A 16,315-nucleotide genomic window follows, 5' to 3' on the forward strand; every position below is an offset into this window, starting at 1 on the left:
ATGACAACTTTTACTCATCAGCAGCTGTATTGCTCATAGACTGAAATCAAAGTACGCCTTATGCTCACCCGCTTTAAGTACATGGTCTCAGAAAGCCATCAATCATTTTCCTTTCCACTGAAGGGAAGGAGCATTTATTAAGTCTAATTTCTGTCATGAAAATTGTGAATTCTTGATATTCTTTGGACAAAAATGTTGACCTGTGGTTCTGACGTCGCATTAGCCATCAAGATTAGCGTAATAAGGCTGTGATGACTGTAATAAGACTGTGCATGTTGAAGTCCGTCAAGTCTGTCTCCAAAGTGCAATGTACGGTGAAAAAATGACTGGAGGGTATAATTACATATCCTGACTTGAAATAGCTGAATGGAACTTAAGTATACGGTGAGGTAATGCTAGCAGGTCTAATCAGCTGAACAAGGTATTCAGTGGTTCATTAGAGTTCAAAATTGAGTCGGGGTTAGGAACGGGTTAACAGCTCATTAACGTCAGTGTGTCATCCGCGTTGCATTATTTCACCACTATTCATGAATTATTGCGAAATATAAGCACAAAAAAGACATCTCATACATGACTCCAGACATATTCAGACAATGACACATAAAAATCTCAGCAGGTCAACCGATAAAGAGAATTAGATAGGACTTCTACACTTTCCTCCTGGTGGAGAGTAAACAAATTTGGTTCCAAATACATGCGTATTTTGAACACTCCACTTATACATTCATCTTCAATATGCATGAAACTCAACCTAAACAAACACTGAGTGATAATCGCTATAGCATACCCCATACATCATGAGTCAAACTCATATACCTATTACCACAGCCCTTTTTCAGTCATTACGGAGTGCCTTATTTTAATTGGAATAAGAGACTAACCATGCAACCAAAATATTTTAATTGTTTCACAAATTGGCATTCACTTCAGATATACGACATACTTTTTTTTGTCACTCAAATTATTCGCTATAAATTAATTAACTCCTGCCCTCTGACTGCCAATTTATTTGAGAAACCATCGCCTATACATCAGAAAAATATTTAATCTTCTGTGTAGTTTGAGCATTTTTCAGAATTTTTTAATTGCATTAATGTAAATCCAGTGTAATGCCTTGTAGACAGGGAGACTAGTGTGCATGTATATCCATTTTGTATCATGGAAGATGTATAAAAGCATGTGCTGCCAAGGCTGAGCTTGAGATACAATAAGCAAAATACAGATAAAGATAATTCAGGTGCTTGCGTCTGTTTTGTAAAGCTAGGCAAGCAGACTGTTGAGATAGCAATCGTACCCAGATATGTGCATTGAACCCAACCACAAATGCAACAATATCGACTCGGTGACAAATACTACAAGGAGAAGTGGCGAACAGCTGTTCCACAAAGTCAGTACAGATCGGAGAAAGTTAACCAGGTTCCTGCCGTGCGTCCTCGGTTTTGCGGTTTTGTAAAAGTTGGCCGGGAATTCAGCTATCAAATGAACCGTCACTAAAAAGGCCATGTAGTGAAATGGTCTTCTGCCCCAGGGTCAGACACCAATAAAAACCACAGAAAATGCCCAGGATACAATCTCATCCAATACAAATGACGGTCATTAGACTATTGAGTATGTTTTTATTGCTCGCTTCATAATTAACCTGTACGGTTTATCTCCAGGAGGAACAAGTACGGAAAGTTGTGTGGAATGGCTCAGGACACGCTGTCACCAAAGCCGTTACTTGTGCAGAGATCATGAAAAGGAAAGTCAAGAATTTACACCAAAACACACAGATATATTACAAAAGGTACAAAATATCTACTTTATTTGTCAGTCACAGGATGTAGAATTCCTGTTGTGCTTGTATTCTTAATGAGAGCTTCCCAGGTTTATCCAGATGGGTGTGAAGTAATATCATGTTATCAAGCACAGTTGTATTGCGTTGAATAAGATAAGTTGCCTTGCATTCAGCTTATTCCAATTCATAACCCAGTCCAGTACTTATATATGTATGAAGACGTGACCATGTTGCAGTTTATTTACATCTTTCCTTGTGCAACTTTACAGAAAATATCTGTTCTACAAAAAAAACTCAATTTTGATACAGTGGTTATGACAAAATGATCCAAATCGAACCGTTCAAACAGTGATCTCAATCCATTTGAAAATCACAGGTTTCACCAGCATATCAGTGATAATGAATACAGTGCATCGGGAGAGTACAGATCGCCAGGAGCCAGAAAGTCAGATTTTATGGAGAAAAGATTAAAATTTGGCATAAAATCACAAGAAGAACCCCCATAATATACATTATAGTCATGTTTAAGTATGAGCAGTTAACAGCCAGACTTGAAAATATAAGAACGAGACAACGCACAATTGCTCTAATAAATTGCAATCCATCTCACAGTAGAGTTTTAGTTCACATCACCCCAGGAATGACCAGAAGTGAAACTTACGTGCACAAAGGTGATAAGGGTCATTAGCGGCCGTGAGTCATCCCCCCAACACTTACACTATTGATTTGAGCACCTAAAGAATAAATACCTGGCCATAAAGCTCAGATATATTGCCCATCTCATGATTGGATAAATCATCAAGGAACATCAAAAGACGTACGAAAGGAGCTGCGATATATCACGTCAAATCGATGGCGAGAGATTTATACGGCTTCCGAGAGTGATTTGCAGTAAATTGAAATGATAACATAAAGTTTTATGAATCGGAAAGGTGCATTTCCATTCCAAGACCAGGAAATTCCTGAAATACTGTATACACAGACGAGACTGAAGGGAGATTACTTCAGATGGTGAATTAATGATTCAAGTCAGCAGACTTGTGATTTTGCGTTTTATCTTCTCAATTAAACCAGCGTAGTATGCATCTTCAGCCGAGAAACTTTTAAGACCGTCTTTCTAATCTCTGAGGAACTTCATTTGAATCTGCAGCGTATTTACTGTATAGATTCTACCCCGGCGAGAAACAAGTCTGGATAGTTTTGTGATACCAGACTGCCCACGCAAAATTGAAACGATAGCTTCTTGCATGTAATGGAGCCATAAAATGAACTGAAGTCGGTTCACAGGGGCATTTCAGCCTTCCCATCTGTGCATGGCTTCATTGCCTGCAAGAGTTGTTCAAATTCCACAAACCAGTTGCAGAGTGGTGTAGGAATGCTTTAACCAGTTATATAGTAAGCTTCCTCTCCATCACAGCTTTAATAAATGTGATTTGCCTTTTATAAAAACGTTCTGTGAGGCAGTCACTAGGGTTTTTATTGAAAACAAAAATTTTTTATTAAATACAACATGTATATACATGAATTGTACAAGGAAACATTAGATGGTGAAAAGAACATAAGATTCAACTCATTGCTTCGGTTACCATATAAAATAAGTTCACTCTACATTGGTTCCAAATCGATCTCAGCAGTTGTAGCAAATTTCTCTCTAACTTTTTTATATCAGAGTTGAAGACATCTGGAAACCCAAACTCGAAGGCTTGGACAGGTATGTAAAATAAACTTTTCTTATCATCTGTTCTTTTGTTTGTTTATTTATTTGTTTGTTTGTTTGTTCTGGGTTTTTTAAAACACTTATAGTATTTTTAGTATTTCCCATATCAATGCTATTCATAGTCATATGCAGTACAGTTGGTATTCTGAGTTGTCTGGAATGATCTGTCTGGCTATTCTGCAGTCACCACTGAATTCGTTTCAGTTCAGCTCAGTTCAAGTACAACACTGACCCACGTAGATGTAGAACATTTCATACACCTAACGAAATTACACATAGCAGTTGTAACAAATTACAAAAGTTGCGCTAAACACATAATGGACAATCTACATCCTGGTAGGTTTGTAATGGACACAGCTTAAGTACAGAAAACTTCAAAAGTATTCTTCTTGTGTAATGGAACCATTAGTTTTTGTGGTAGAAAACAGTATGAAAGTTGTCATCGTAAGACTTTTCTATATTGCCAAATTCATGGCTGCTCCTGAACTAAAACTTTAATGATAGAGTTCAGGTTTAAACTAGAACTCAAAGTGAGAGTCCTAAAAGTGGCTTGGTTCTGAGTTATTGACCTTTGCAAATTAGGTCATCATCTTGATACAACAGAGCACCAGGGGCAGTCAGTGGTATTAATATTTATGTGAAAAAGGAATATCTTGTCCATGCATGGTCATGACAAGCACTGTAAACACGACTGAAGATCTGCTCGTCAATGTGTGATCTGTTACAGATAAACATCACAGTCGTCATGGTTACGTGCATTGCGCATGCAAATAATTGCACAGACTGTCACACATTTAGGTCAAAATTTGTTGAAAACAAATTCCTGAGGATCCAACTTGTCGAAATAATTCTAATCATTATCAGTAGACTGCTAATGTGAGTTGATATCAATTAAGGGTCTGATACCCGTAGTGTGTTGTCAGCTGTCACAGTAACAGGCAGTTCCGTCAGTGGCAATAACGGTGGTGGAAAATTTGTTATCGTCTGTTAAGTTTTCAGCCACAGATTCAAATTCAAATGATGACAAATTGTTAAGTATGAGTGCTCAGTCCTTCTGTGACGTGGCCACCGAAGCTGGTCGTCATGGCAGCCAATCATCGTCAACTCAACATTCATTTGTTTTCATCAGTAGCTCACAGATGTTTGCTGGTTGCCATACACTCAAAAGTCTATGTGTGTCGGACAAGTGTTCAAATTCATTGAAGTACACTATGTTTTTATGTAATTAACAATGATAAAATGTCCATGGCTACTATATGTAGAGAAATTCAAATAAAAGGAAAAATCGGTGATCGCTTTTAAATCAATGATAGGAATAGACCTAAGACCATTAACCCTTTTCCTGCCAAGTCGGTGAAAATCGGGTCGAAATTCGGTGTAGCCAGAATCTGAGCACCAGCGGCTGTTACCCTGCCGAGTCGGTGGATTTCCATACCCCGTATCCTGCAAAGTCAATGGCACTTGCAGCTATGCCTTGTGCATTTCCAGGTTATCTGAGGACAGGTTTTCTGACGAGGGATGCCTTTTCCTCTCAAAATGGGTTCACTGGGGTTCGAACGACAGGGAAAGGTGAAGAAACCTATCTGCCAGTCCCCTACACCTGTGCCATTCCAGATCAAAACCACGTCTTTCAAAAGCAAATTTATGTGGAGACTCATGAGGCTTGTCCATTTTTCCCAGTCCTTTCACCCGAACGTATCTGCATTACTGTTAAACTTGGATAAATTTTTTACCATTTTATGTAAATACCCTGATATCTTAAGCTGAAAATCATGGACATGTCATATGCTTTATTCATGAAAACGTCACTGGGAGATGCAGCAGTAAATTTTCATCTGTATGAAGAGGTGATATAGCCAAGAGGAACCATGGCAGGCAGAACACAACTTTCTACTTGTCCTTATCTGTTCCTGAAGTTGCCTTCATTTTTTTTTAAGATTTTCATACAAGTTTGATGAACAGTCCTCATGCACGGAATATCCTAACTCCAAAGAGTTCTTGAATGCGTGTTATCAAGGAGACTCACAATGCTTAGAACCTGTACAATTTTCTGTCAAGTCACAGCTTTGAGACTGTTTTCTAAGTTATGACTTAATTGAAATTATGTGCCTTGGTTTAGTGAGATGGTGTTGTTGTTTTCATCCATCCAATCTTTCTATTCCATAATAGTTAACAAAAACTAGCTCGTTTAATAATTTGTGTGATGATGCACTTGATATTGGTAATGCTAAGATACAGGTTTCAATCATATCTCATTGAACATTTTCACACCAGTATAAATTCTTCCCACGTAATGTATATAACCATTCTCCTGATACAGGACAAGTTCAAGGTTCTGTCCTCAACCCAGTATTCCCTAATTTTATGCATCTCATTCACCCATTGTCAATGCCATTCGCAGTTCCCAAGGGCATCATCTGTACACCATCAACTCTCATTGATATCCTGCCTTAAAGCAAGCCACAATGCCCGAATCACAGTCTTCAATCATTTATGTCAGAAACCTGATGTCGGTTACATTAATTATGTCACAACAGAAAAATAATTCTGTTTGCTGCAAAAAATTGTCCCTCAAAATTAGCATTTGGAAGACCTGGAAATACTAAAACAATATTTCCAGCAAATCGTCAGGCAAAGAACGTTGATGTTTTTCACATTCCTGTCAACTCAAACAGTAATAATTTTATGTAATCTCTGTTCCACTGCATTTCACAAGCACAACCTTTTCTGTATCTTATCAGCAGCAGTTATTTACAACTGTCATTATATACTCTAAATTTATGCTCTAAGATCATGTTAATACATGAGATAATATGAATGTTTTTTTCCTGTGCTATCTACTTTATGTGTGTACATCTTCATTGTATGGTAATTGGTATCTCATCGTATTTACCAGCTCATCATCTAAAAGAAAAACACTACAATCTGCATGTGTAACCTTCATGAGGTTGTTAACACCTACTCAGTAACACGTCTGATGCCATTGCTCAATACTTTGCCAAATTCATTGGTCCGTGATCCATCTGTAAACTTTGTAGAAATCCAGGAATGAATTACAAATATAGCAAGTTGATATTTTGCCTTTTTTCTCTCTTTGTGGAAGAATATCCCATCGATACTTTCCTCTTCATTGTGTAATATTTGATATTTTGAAACATAAGCTTATCATATATCTTGATGGGGTAGGCTTTCCTTATGAATTTTCGGGGCATCCCAGCTTTCTGTATATCATTTCAGTGTTGGTTATTTTGTCCATTCATCCATAAGTTTCTGTGAATGCTCACATGTTATACTTGCCTGTGTGACTAATTACCCAGATCAGTCTGTTTACTCCTGCCAGTGTGCTTTTTTCATGATGGTCATGATGATGATGATGATGACACCACACATTTACATGTCACCTCAATCTAAATGAAACTAGGCCATGGACTAGACGATACAAACAAGCCGAAATACACTTGTAACACAGAATACACACCATTTCAAATGTACTTTTTGATACACCTAGTCAGGACAGATAGCCAGTACTTCAAAACATGGCAGGAGAGTCAGTGTTTGTACCTGGCAACTTCCTGTCATTGTATGCCAAAAGTTCTCAGACAATTGTTTCACAACTTCAAGTCATATCCTGTGTTTACTCACATAAATATTGATTGTGTTCATGGAGCAAAAAGGTGTATTTGAATAGGTGTGTATCCAGACTAATGTGAAGGAAATCATATAAAAAATAATCTATTTGCAAGTGAGAGCATTAAAAAACACTCCCTGGCATTCAAGCCACTGTATGACAAGTTATCTCCTTCAAACATGGTGAAAGTTATCACTGGTGTTCTCAATCATCATCTTGGACACGTCAGATGCAACTACTTACATCAAGTGTGTCATCTTCCATGTCACTGCCCTTGGCTTGATACTCAGAGCCAATGCTGTCGGAGAATTTTTTTGTCGTTGATTTTATATCGAGATACCTTTACAACTTCTCTGCTTTTCAATGCCGGAAATATTACACACAAGTATATGTTTTCATGGATTTTACAGATTTTAATTTTTTTAGTACAAACATTGGCATTTACATTTACCTTTAACGTGGCCTATACAGGTGATATTTGTACATCATGGTGTTATCAATTGATTGAGTTTATTACACAGTCTCTTAGAAATGACTATGAACAGCTTCATTGATACCATACTCCATCTCAACAAGTAAATGTATGCAGTACCAGACAGACCCCTTTCATCCATCCATCAAATTCCATGGTGCAATCAGCTATGAATGGCATGTTTACATTTGGTATTATCAAAGGTTTTTAGAAAACACCGGAAAGTACCTCACGTCACCTCCGAGGTATCTAAACCGAATACAAGACCGACTTGTTTTTTTCTTCATGTGAAATATCATGATGCAATCTGTGGAGAAACTTTTCACTTGAATCTGTGAAATGCCATGATGTAAGCCGCCAAAAATAGCAAACTGTACAAAAACATCATTTAGATCGAAAGCGATTGTAATAAAAATCACATGATTGTTGCTTACCCACCCACCCACTCGCTGACTACAATAAGGGGGTCGGTTTCTTACTGTGACCTATTGGCGGACTCTTTTTGGCCTATGGATCCCGTTCAAGGACCCTTGGAAGATACTAATTAATGAACATTTTACTATCAAAGTATCACATGCTTTCCATGTGATCCACACCCTTCTCCAATTTTTGTTTTGTCATTATCCTGCAGAAAAACCAGCAAAACAACGTTATAGCAAAACTTACTGGAAATGTCATTATGAACTGCAGTTATACTGCATACACAACTCTGTGCCACATTTGCAATATGAGTAACTCAGGTACCAAAAAAAAATGACTTTGTTGCATTTGTGTTTTTTACTTCATCACAATTACTGTTCTGGAAATATTATATGTCCAGTTGTAAGATTTCTTTCAATTACAGTTTTATTTACATAAAAACTGGAGAGGTTTTGAAATATTTCTGCAAGCAAAATTATACATTAGAGATTAAAATAACAGACATATCCGTTTACTGTAACTTATCAAGCTGTTTTGTAATTTACTAATTGCACAGACGTAGATGTAAATATCAATGTTGTTAAAGAAAAGTGCAATCCCCATTGAATAGCGCCCTCATGCACTCAGCTTGTGCCAGGTTTGTCCCTTTCCATCGGTTAATACATGCAAATGTTGCAACAGGGAAAAGTTGTAGAAGATGATGTCATTGCCTAAATTTGGAAAAGAAAAGTTGACAGGCAAGAGCAATCTGTAAATGTTGAGCTGAGATTCAGGATTTTGAAATAGTTTGACATGAAATTACACTGCTGTTTATAATAGTGCAAGTAAAAAATTCAAGAGCAGAGAAATCCACATTGCTTTGACGATGATACATGTAGTACATTTCCTCACGTATGATTGGTTTTCAATAGGTTGTCTGAAGTTCTGTTTTGGTAATGGAAACAAAAAAGCATGTTACCATCATGGTTGTACACTCCCAAGGGCCACATGTACATGATACACTCAGTGTTAATGTGTTTGTCAAACAAAGTGTATGATCTGTTGTACATTCCTGCCCTATTTATACAGTGCGAAATAAATGCAACTTAATATGCATATAAATTCAGTGTTTTATGTTACCACGACAATGTATACCAAAACATTGTTTCATGTCTCTGGCAGCTTCCCCTGGACTCATGTCAATGCCTCTTTATATGCTCATCTTTGCTAGTAAGAAATCACTTGAAAGTGTGTTTGTGGGAGGATGCATACAAATGTCTTGAAAACCTATCTTGCAGATCAAGTAGATAAGTCTTTCATAGCACCATGAAGTCAAGACCAATTGACGGGGCCAGTTTCACGTCTTCATAGAACTGTTTCACGTCTTCACAGAACTGGTTGCAATATTGCGTCCAAGTCAGTTGTGTCCACTGGTGAGGTCCCTTATCAACTATCAGTGTCACTTCAGCCTACTTTTTCCATGTAATACTACAATAGTTTTTGTGTGACAGAAAGAGAGGCAAGCTGTTTCCAGGGACCTGCAAAAGTATAATGACCCACTGCAGAATGAAACTCAAATAAACTTGCAGGCTAAAGTAGTTCCTGTTCTTGATACAAAGTCAGGCTACCCACAGTACTACCTGTGGAGTTGTGGATATCACCTCCCCACCTCTAGCCAATATTCATCCCTGGGAATTGAAACATGAAGTTTTCAGTGATCCTAGATTTCCTGTTACATGTGTGTCAAGTAGTGAAGACATGGGTTTTATCAGTGGTTCAGTTGATATACGGCATTGTACAACCTGCTGTTGGGAAGTTTCTAAAGTATTTCATATAGGTTTATAGCCTTGTTTCATTGTAATGTTTACATACCTAATCTTGCTGGGCAGGTAAAGCCCAGAAAGTCACAGCTTAACATTTTTCTAGTGCTATGATAAGTCCAGTTGATATACAGCATTATATTATAACAGTGTATTGATGACGCAAATGCAGCGATCTGATCTGTCAAGACATGAGAAAAACTGTGGTATATTCGGGATATACCACGGTTGACACACACGTGAACTCTTGGCAAGTGCAAAAAATCCTTTTTTGACGTTTCATTCCAGAATTTCAATATAATTTTATGATTTAATAGCAGTAAAGCACGCCCAGCGACAGTATATCACAAAATTTTGACCAGTCCACTTCATATATGCACTGGCTATCGCTCGTGCATACATGTCATGAACTGGTCAAAATCTCGTGGTATACGAGCGGTATACCGTCACTGGGTGTGCTTTATTGCTTAATTATACAACCTGTTGTTGGGAAGTTTCTGAAGTATTTCATATAAGTTTACAGCCTATATACAATGTATTATACAACCTGTTGTTGGGAAGTTTCTGAAGTATTTCATATAAGTTTACAGCCTATATACAATGTATGAGGGCTACTATCAAAACAGAGCTCTGTAAATAGTTAGGGCACATTGTCTAGTATGTCAGCAAACACTTCTGATTAGTCAGTAAAAATATCTTTCAAGTGCTTCTCCGTTTTTCCCCCTATTTGTGATTACAAATTATAAGCATGCCAAAGGTACCAGCACTTCCTATTCCAAATTACACCGGTATTTGTTACTTCATGGCACACAATTGTACTCGAGTTGTAATAACCTTACTTGTCCTTCCTGGTTTTTTTCAAGTGCTTTTCAAGGAAATGATAAACGGCCAATGAAATACAATATTGAAATATTACTCAGTAACAATATTGAAATATTTACTCAGCAAACTGGCAGTAACATGTTTTTCTGAAAAATTTAGCAGGATTCAGAAGTTAGAAATAATAGTCTGTAGGGAGGTCTACAGTTTTGACACTCAGCTTCAAATGACTTTATATTATATCACCTTCATTTTATGCCAAGTGTATTATTTGACTATTGTTTAAGTATATGCATATTTGGAGATAATAACTTAACCCTTTGAGTGCCAACGTCAATTTTTCTCACCTTTATAAAATATACCACTGTCAATTTTTCTCAGATTTTTGCCAAAATTTTGATAAAAAACTGTAGCCAATAAAACATGATGTCCAATTGGTCCAAAATTATCAAAAAATTTCGGAAAAATTCATAAAAGATTGGTAAAATGTGGCAGTAAAATTTTGGTGGGAAAAATTACAGCACTCAAAGGGTTAATCAATGGAGCATATTGATGTGTTACATCTCATGCAATTTTTAGATAGCAGTGAAGCAAGTCACTATGTAATGGAATCGAGAGTACATGTAGCATGCATCTCGAAAGTGAAAGACTTAAACTTTTGCTCAAACTTTCCTCAATGAAACTTTCAACTATTCTCTTACCAAATCAAGAATAAAAATTAGGGGTCACTCTGCAAAGTTTGGAACTAGAGAAACAAATTACCATTCATTTACTGATATTTAAAATTCAAAATGGCGACCATCCCTATATTAACTCTATGGGGAAAAAATAAAATTTCCAATTTTTACAAAACGAAGACCATGGAAATGTTTCTTACACCAAGAGCTTTAAAAAGAACCCCCACAAATGATAGACAAGAAAAGTATTGAACAGGTTGTAGAGCCCGAATAGATGTCAGCAAGGCACATTTTACCTTTACTGCAGTAACCTGTTTCAGGCAAGTTATCATTCATCACCGACAGGACCTTTTCTGTATGTTTTCTTCTAAAGACAAACTGTAGAATTACAAAACTTTACATGTAGGCTCTAACTTTACAGGTATTGTTTCTTAAATAGACTACAACAGATAAGGATGCACAACTAGATCTTTGAAATGAGTTGTCGGGACATTAATCAGTAAACAAGTTTTTTCCATCCAAGGTTTCACATTTTTTATGGGAAGGCACACTTTGCATAATACCTTTTTCCCAGAATTTCGTTTTCTTTCACTTTGCCGTCATATAACTATATTTCATTGCAATGGCAATTTCAGTGACTAACACTTTGCAGTTTTTCCCATTCTTATCCATCCTCGCACTCTATGGATTGATCCATCCCTAATGGTAAAACCATCCATCCTCATATCAAAGATCCTCAACTCTGTATGCTTGTTTTCTCATTTTTGGACATATAGAGAGCTATTATGTAGAAATCAGAAAAATGTAAGGGTAGATATTTTTTCATTTTTGTGAAATCATTAAAAAAATCAAGCAATGTTATTCAGAATTGGACGGTGTCTTTTGAAGAACATTGAGCCATATCGTTGCTTGCCCTGGGGTGCCTTTAAGATAGAATGCGCCTCAGGGACAGATATTCGGACTTTCAATTTTTTTCAATACTTTTCTGATCTACCTCTTGTGGGTACTCCTTTTTAAGCTCTTGGAGTAAGAAGAATTTTCATTGTCTTAGTTTTTCAAATGTGGAAAATTTTGTTTTCACCCATACAGTTAACACAGAGATGGTGGCCATTTTGAATTTCAAATACATGCATCAGTAAATGTCAGGTAATTTGTTTCTCCAGTACCAGACTTTGCACGGTGATCCTGAGTTTTATTTCTTGATTTTGTAAGAGTATGGTTTCAAGTATTGTTTAGGAAAGTTTGAAAAAAGTTCAAGTATTTCACTTTCAAGGCACGTACTACCTTAATGGTGAAGAAACACAAATATACCCCCTAAGATGATAGTAAATTGCACTACAGGTTAGTACGGGCCCAGTATTCATTAGTCCTGTGGAAAATTAAGCAAATTCAGTATAACTTGTACCATAACCAACTTAAATCACCTTCCTCTTTTTTGTGCAAACATTGCTAAACCACTTCACTAAAATAGTAAAATGAAATAAGTGTGAAGAGATACTGCTGAGTCGAAAATTGTGGTCAGAATCAAGTGAACTCTGGCTAAGGGCAAAGTAATGATGGCTCCAAATGGAGTGAGATCAGACTCCTAAGTGATTTCAAATCGGTTTGGAGTGAGAAAGCTTCCAGGGACCCGTAATCATGTCCTATTCCCAAAGATAAATCCACTGAGAGAGGCAGGACAAGTTCTGTAGGGACACCGCCTGAATTGTTCACTTCAGGACATATACGAACAATCCAATTTGAAGGAGCATAAAAAAGTCAAATAACTATTACATGCATATTAGTGGATGATCCTTTTCGAAGGGTCAAACCGCTTTTTCTCTCCAGACGTTCCTCTTTTTTTAACGAGGCAGACAACATTACCAGAGATGATCTGCAACTTAATGATGCGGTTGCCCCAGCAACCCCAGACTCTATGCCTAAATGGAGATGCGATCTACATGATGACTTCGAAAAAAAAGAGGGGAATCCGAACCGTAGGAGTAAAAGTCGTTGTGATTGATTGGGTGACATGAAAATCAATGAGGTGTTATAGGCTGTATCTGTGCAAGACAGTGCTGTCGTAACGGGCACTCATTTCCTGTGGCCTTGTCTCCCGATGTGGTGAGTGTGGTTCAGTTGGTTAATTGAAGCTGAGACGACCGGGCACTGTATGACAGACGCTCGCCATGCAGTGGGAGTCACTGTGATTAAAGCAGACGTGACAACGAGACTTCCGCTATCAGATACGCAAGTCAAGGCATTGCCGAGAAAAGAAAAAATAGCACGAGCTAAAGCAATGAGACTGACATCTCACACAAATGTAAACCAGATCAGAAGTGTATGTGTTGTGATGTGAAATCGTTAACAATCTTCGTCAATTATCTGGAGTCGAGAAGATGTTTAATTTCAATGAAAAGAATAATGTGTGGTAATTTGTTTTCATTATGTTGGAATGAAGTCTGGTATTTCCTGTCACCGCTTTATTAGAAATGCGATAACTCCACATGCAGTGTTGAATCACAGCTCTGACACAGGCACCAGAGGAAGTGTTAATTGTACATCACATTAAAAAAAAACGGAAGTATAAAAGTCTTCTGAAGGCCTGATATGTCAACAAGCTCTTCGTCCACAGAAACTCTGAATAAGTGACCCTGTGTGTTTTATCTCCTTTGATATGGACATAGGAACCTATCATTGTTTCATTGACAAATTCCAAGATACACGTGATGATGAGATGTAAAACACTTCCTTGAGGTCGTGACCTGACCCAATTTTACTGCTCTTTCACTCCCGGAAGCATGAAACATAACTGTGGGCTGTTTACCACTGACACATGTTTCAACCCCAAATATTTATGACCCTGATTGCTCTGGCATGAGAGGACACCAGGTTGTAACCCTTTGTGTTTCATTCCCCCGAACGGCTTGTCATCATTGCAGCGCTGGTGTGGCAGTGCCATTGATTCCAGTTCCCAGCTTGTTTGATGGGGCCAATCGGAGACGGGAGAATCACAGGCAGTAAAGCCTGATTGATCGCTTGGAGGGTTTATCATCGCTTTACATTCACCTGCTGTTTCTTTCATTACTTCTTATCGGTGCCAGCAGCTCTCAATAAGTCATATTCTAGCCATCTGTGCTTCACTTGTAAATTGTGAATTCTTCTTTGAGGATGTAGCCCTGACTGTTATTGATGGACTTGTTTGTGACAAAATCCAATATGCCTCAAGAAGTGAACTGCTTGGTTGTTTCCTTGCATAATGTGAGTTTTTATAATGTGAGTTTTTCACATTTCTTGAAGCAAGATCATTTTGATATATCATATCAGTACAGTATCGTATCAGTGTTTCAGATTAATTTAGCTTCTCATTGGTCGTTTCACAGGTGATCTGGTTTATCGATCAGACACCTGCTGGCACACCTTATTGGCTGATTACCAGGTTCCTAGGCGGCATGTATTCTTATTGGATTGATAGAATGACCATTTCATTCCCAGCAGAGCTATTTGTAACATGTCTGTCGTCTGCTGCTTGATTTTAATAATAATTGCCATTTAGTGGCTCACATTGGAGTGCGTGAGCATGCTTGTGTATCAGGTTGGTGGTATGGTTGACAAACTGAGTAGGCGGGATCATTATCAGCCAATCAACCAAACAGCAAGCCAGGTGGACCCCAGGCTGACAAGTATGTATGCAAATCAGCCCATCTGAGAGATATTTTGCCAATCAGGTCCTGCTGAATGGATGGATAGCCTACTACATCCTTCAAGTTGATAGGTTGGCACACATAGATTGATAAACCATCCAGGCTGACATATCGGGTTAGGATTGCACTGATGTGCAGCATCTCGGAAGCTTTGAGCCAATCGATTTGCTGAAACTGATTGTTCTTATTGAATATTTTCAAACAGCCAATCAGGTAGAGAATAGCCCTGGTTTCAGACTCCTCAAGTTGCTGTAAATAATTACAATTACCAATTCGACATAGTCTTCTGAGCCGCTGCACATTGTCAGCTAGGATGAACCCACCAACCATCTGTTAACTTACCAAGAGTGGTTGCTTTGTTGTGAGATAGGGCTTCAGATTTGTCAACATCGTGGTGTCGTTTTCTGTTTTAGTTGTTTTTGCACACAGCCTGACAAACATGTACACTTCCATTACAGCATAGACGGTAGAAGCAGGGTTCTCGCTTCTACTATCTATGAATGATTAGCGGGAGAAAACTACAAATAGCCTGATGTTTGTGAGAGCATCCCAGTTCAATCACCTGTCCTTTATGGAAAATATTTTTCTTTTGATACACTGAAACAGAAATAAAATTTCATGAGGCGCATGACCCTTGAAAACTTCCTGGAAGTCTGTCATGAAAATCTGTGTTTCCGTAAGTGCACCCTTTTAATAGTATGGTAATGTTCATCGTATGTTTTTACTATACTGATAAATCCAGATTTTCAAAGATATGACCATGTTTTACATGTATTGCATTCTGTAATATCAGTAGCCTAAAAAATAATTAAAATTATTTGCTAGAGCTACAGTGTACATATCGGAATCCCTTATGGTGCAAAGCAATATCACTGCCCCAGCTGCAAAGTCGAAAAAAAGTGATATTAAGGTAGAATGCGCCTCAGGGACAGATGACCGGACTGTCAAACTTTTACAATATTCTTTTGGCCTACAACTTGTGAGGGCTTATTTTGAAGCTTATGGAGTAAATAAAGTTTTTACTGGCTTAGTTTTGTGAAGATTAGGAATTTTATTTTCTCCATAGAGATAACACAGGGATGGCGGCCATTTTGAATTTCAAACATCTGTATATATATTGGGTATAATTTGTTTCTCCAGCAGCAAAATTTGAATGGTCATTCCCAATTTTTATTCTTGATTTTGAAAGAGAATGGTTGAAAGTTTCTTTGAGGAAAATTTGGCAAAAGTTTTAAGTCTTTCACTTTCGAGGTGCGAACTACCTTAAGCCAAAACTGTGTATAAGTTCACCCACTTGACATAGTACATGATAACAGGTTTTGG

General features: G+C 37.7%; 1 protein-coding gene across 1 annotated transcript in view; it reads left to right on the forward strand.

The window, feature by feature from the left end:
• The window catches only part of LOC139140527 (ribonuclease P protein subunit p25-like protein), a 93,468-nt gene that overhangs the window by 4,182 nt on the left and 72,971 nt on the right, over nucleotides 1-16,315 (forward strand). The window contains exons 3-4 of the mRNA XM_070709859.1: nucleotides 1,659-1,786; nucleotides 3,447-3,488. Of these exons, the coding sequence (XP_070565960.1) occupies nucleotides 1,659-1,786; nucleotides 3,447-3,488 (170 nt within the window). The remainder of the gene's footprint in view (nucleotides 1-1,658; nucleotides 1,787-3,446; nucleotides 3,489-16,315) is intronic.

The sequence above is a fragment of the Ptychodera flava genome, chromosome 9 (assembly GCF_041260155.1).
Source record: "Ptychodera flava strain L36383 chromosome 9, AS_Pfla_20210202, whole genome shotgun sequence".
In the NCBI taxonomy this organism is placed as follows: Eukaryota; Metazoa; Hemichordata; class Enteropneusta; family Ptychoderidae; genus Ptychodera; species Ptychodera flava.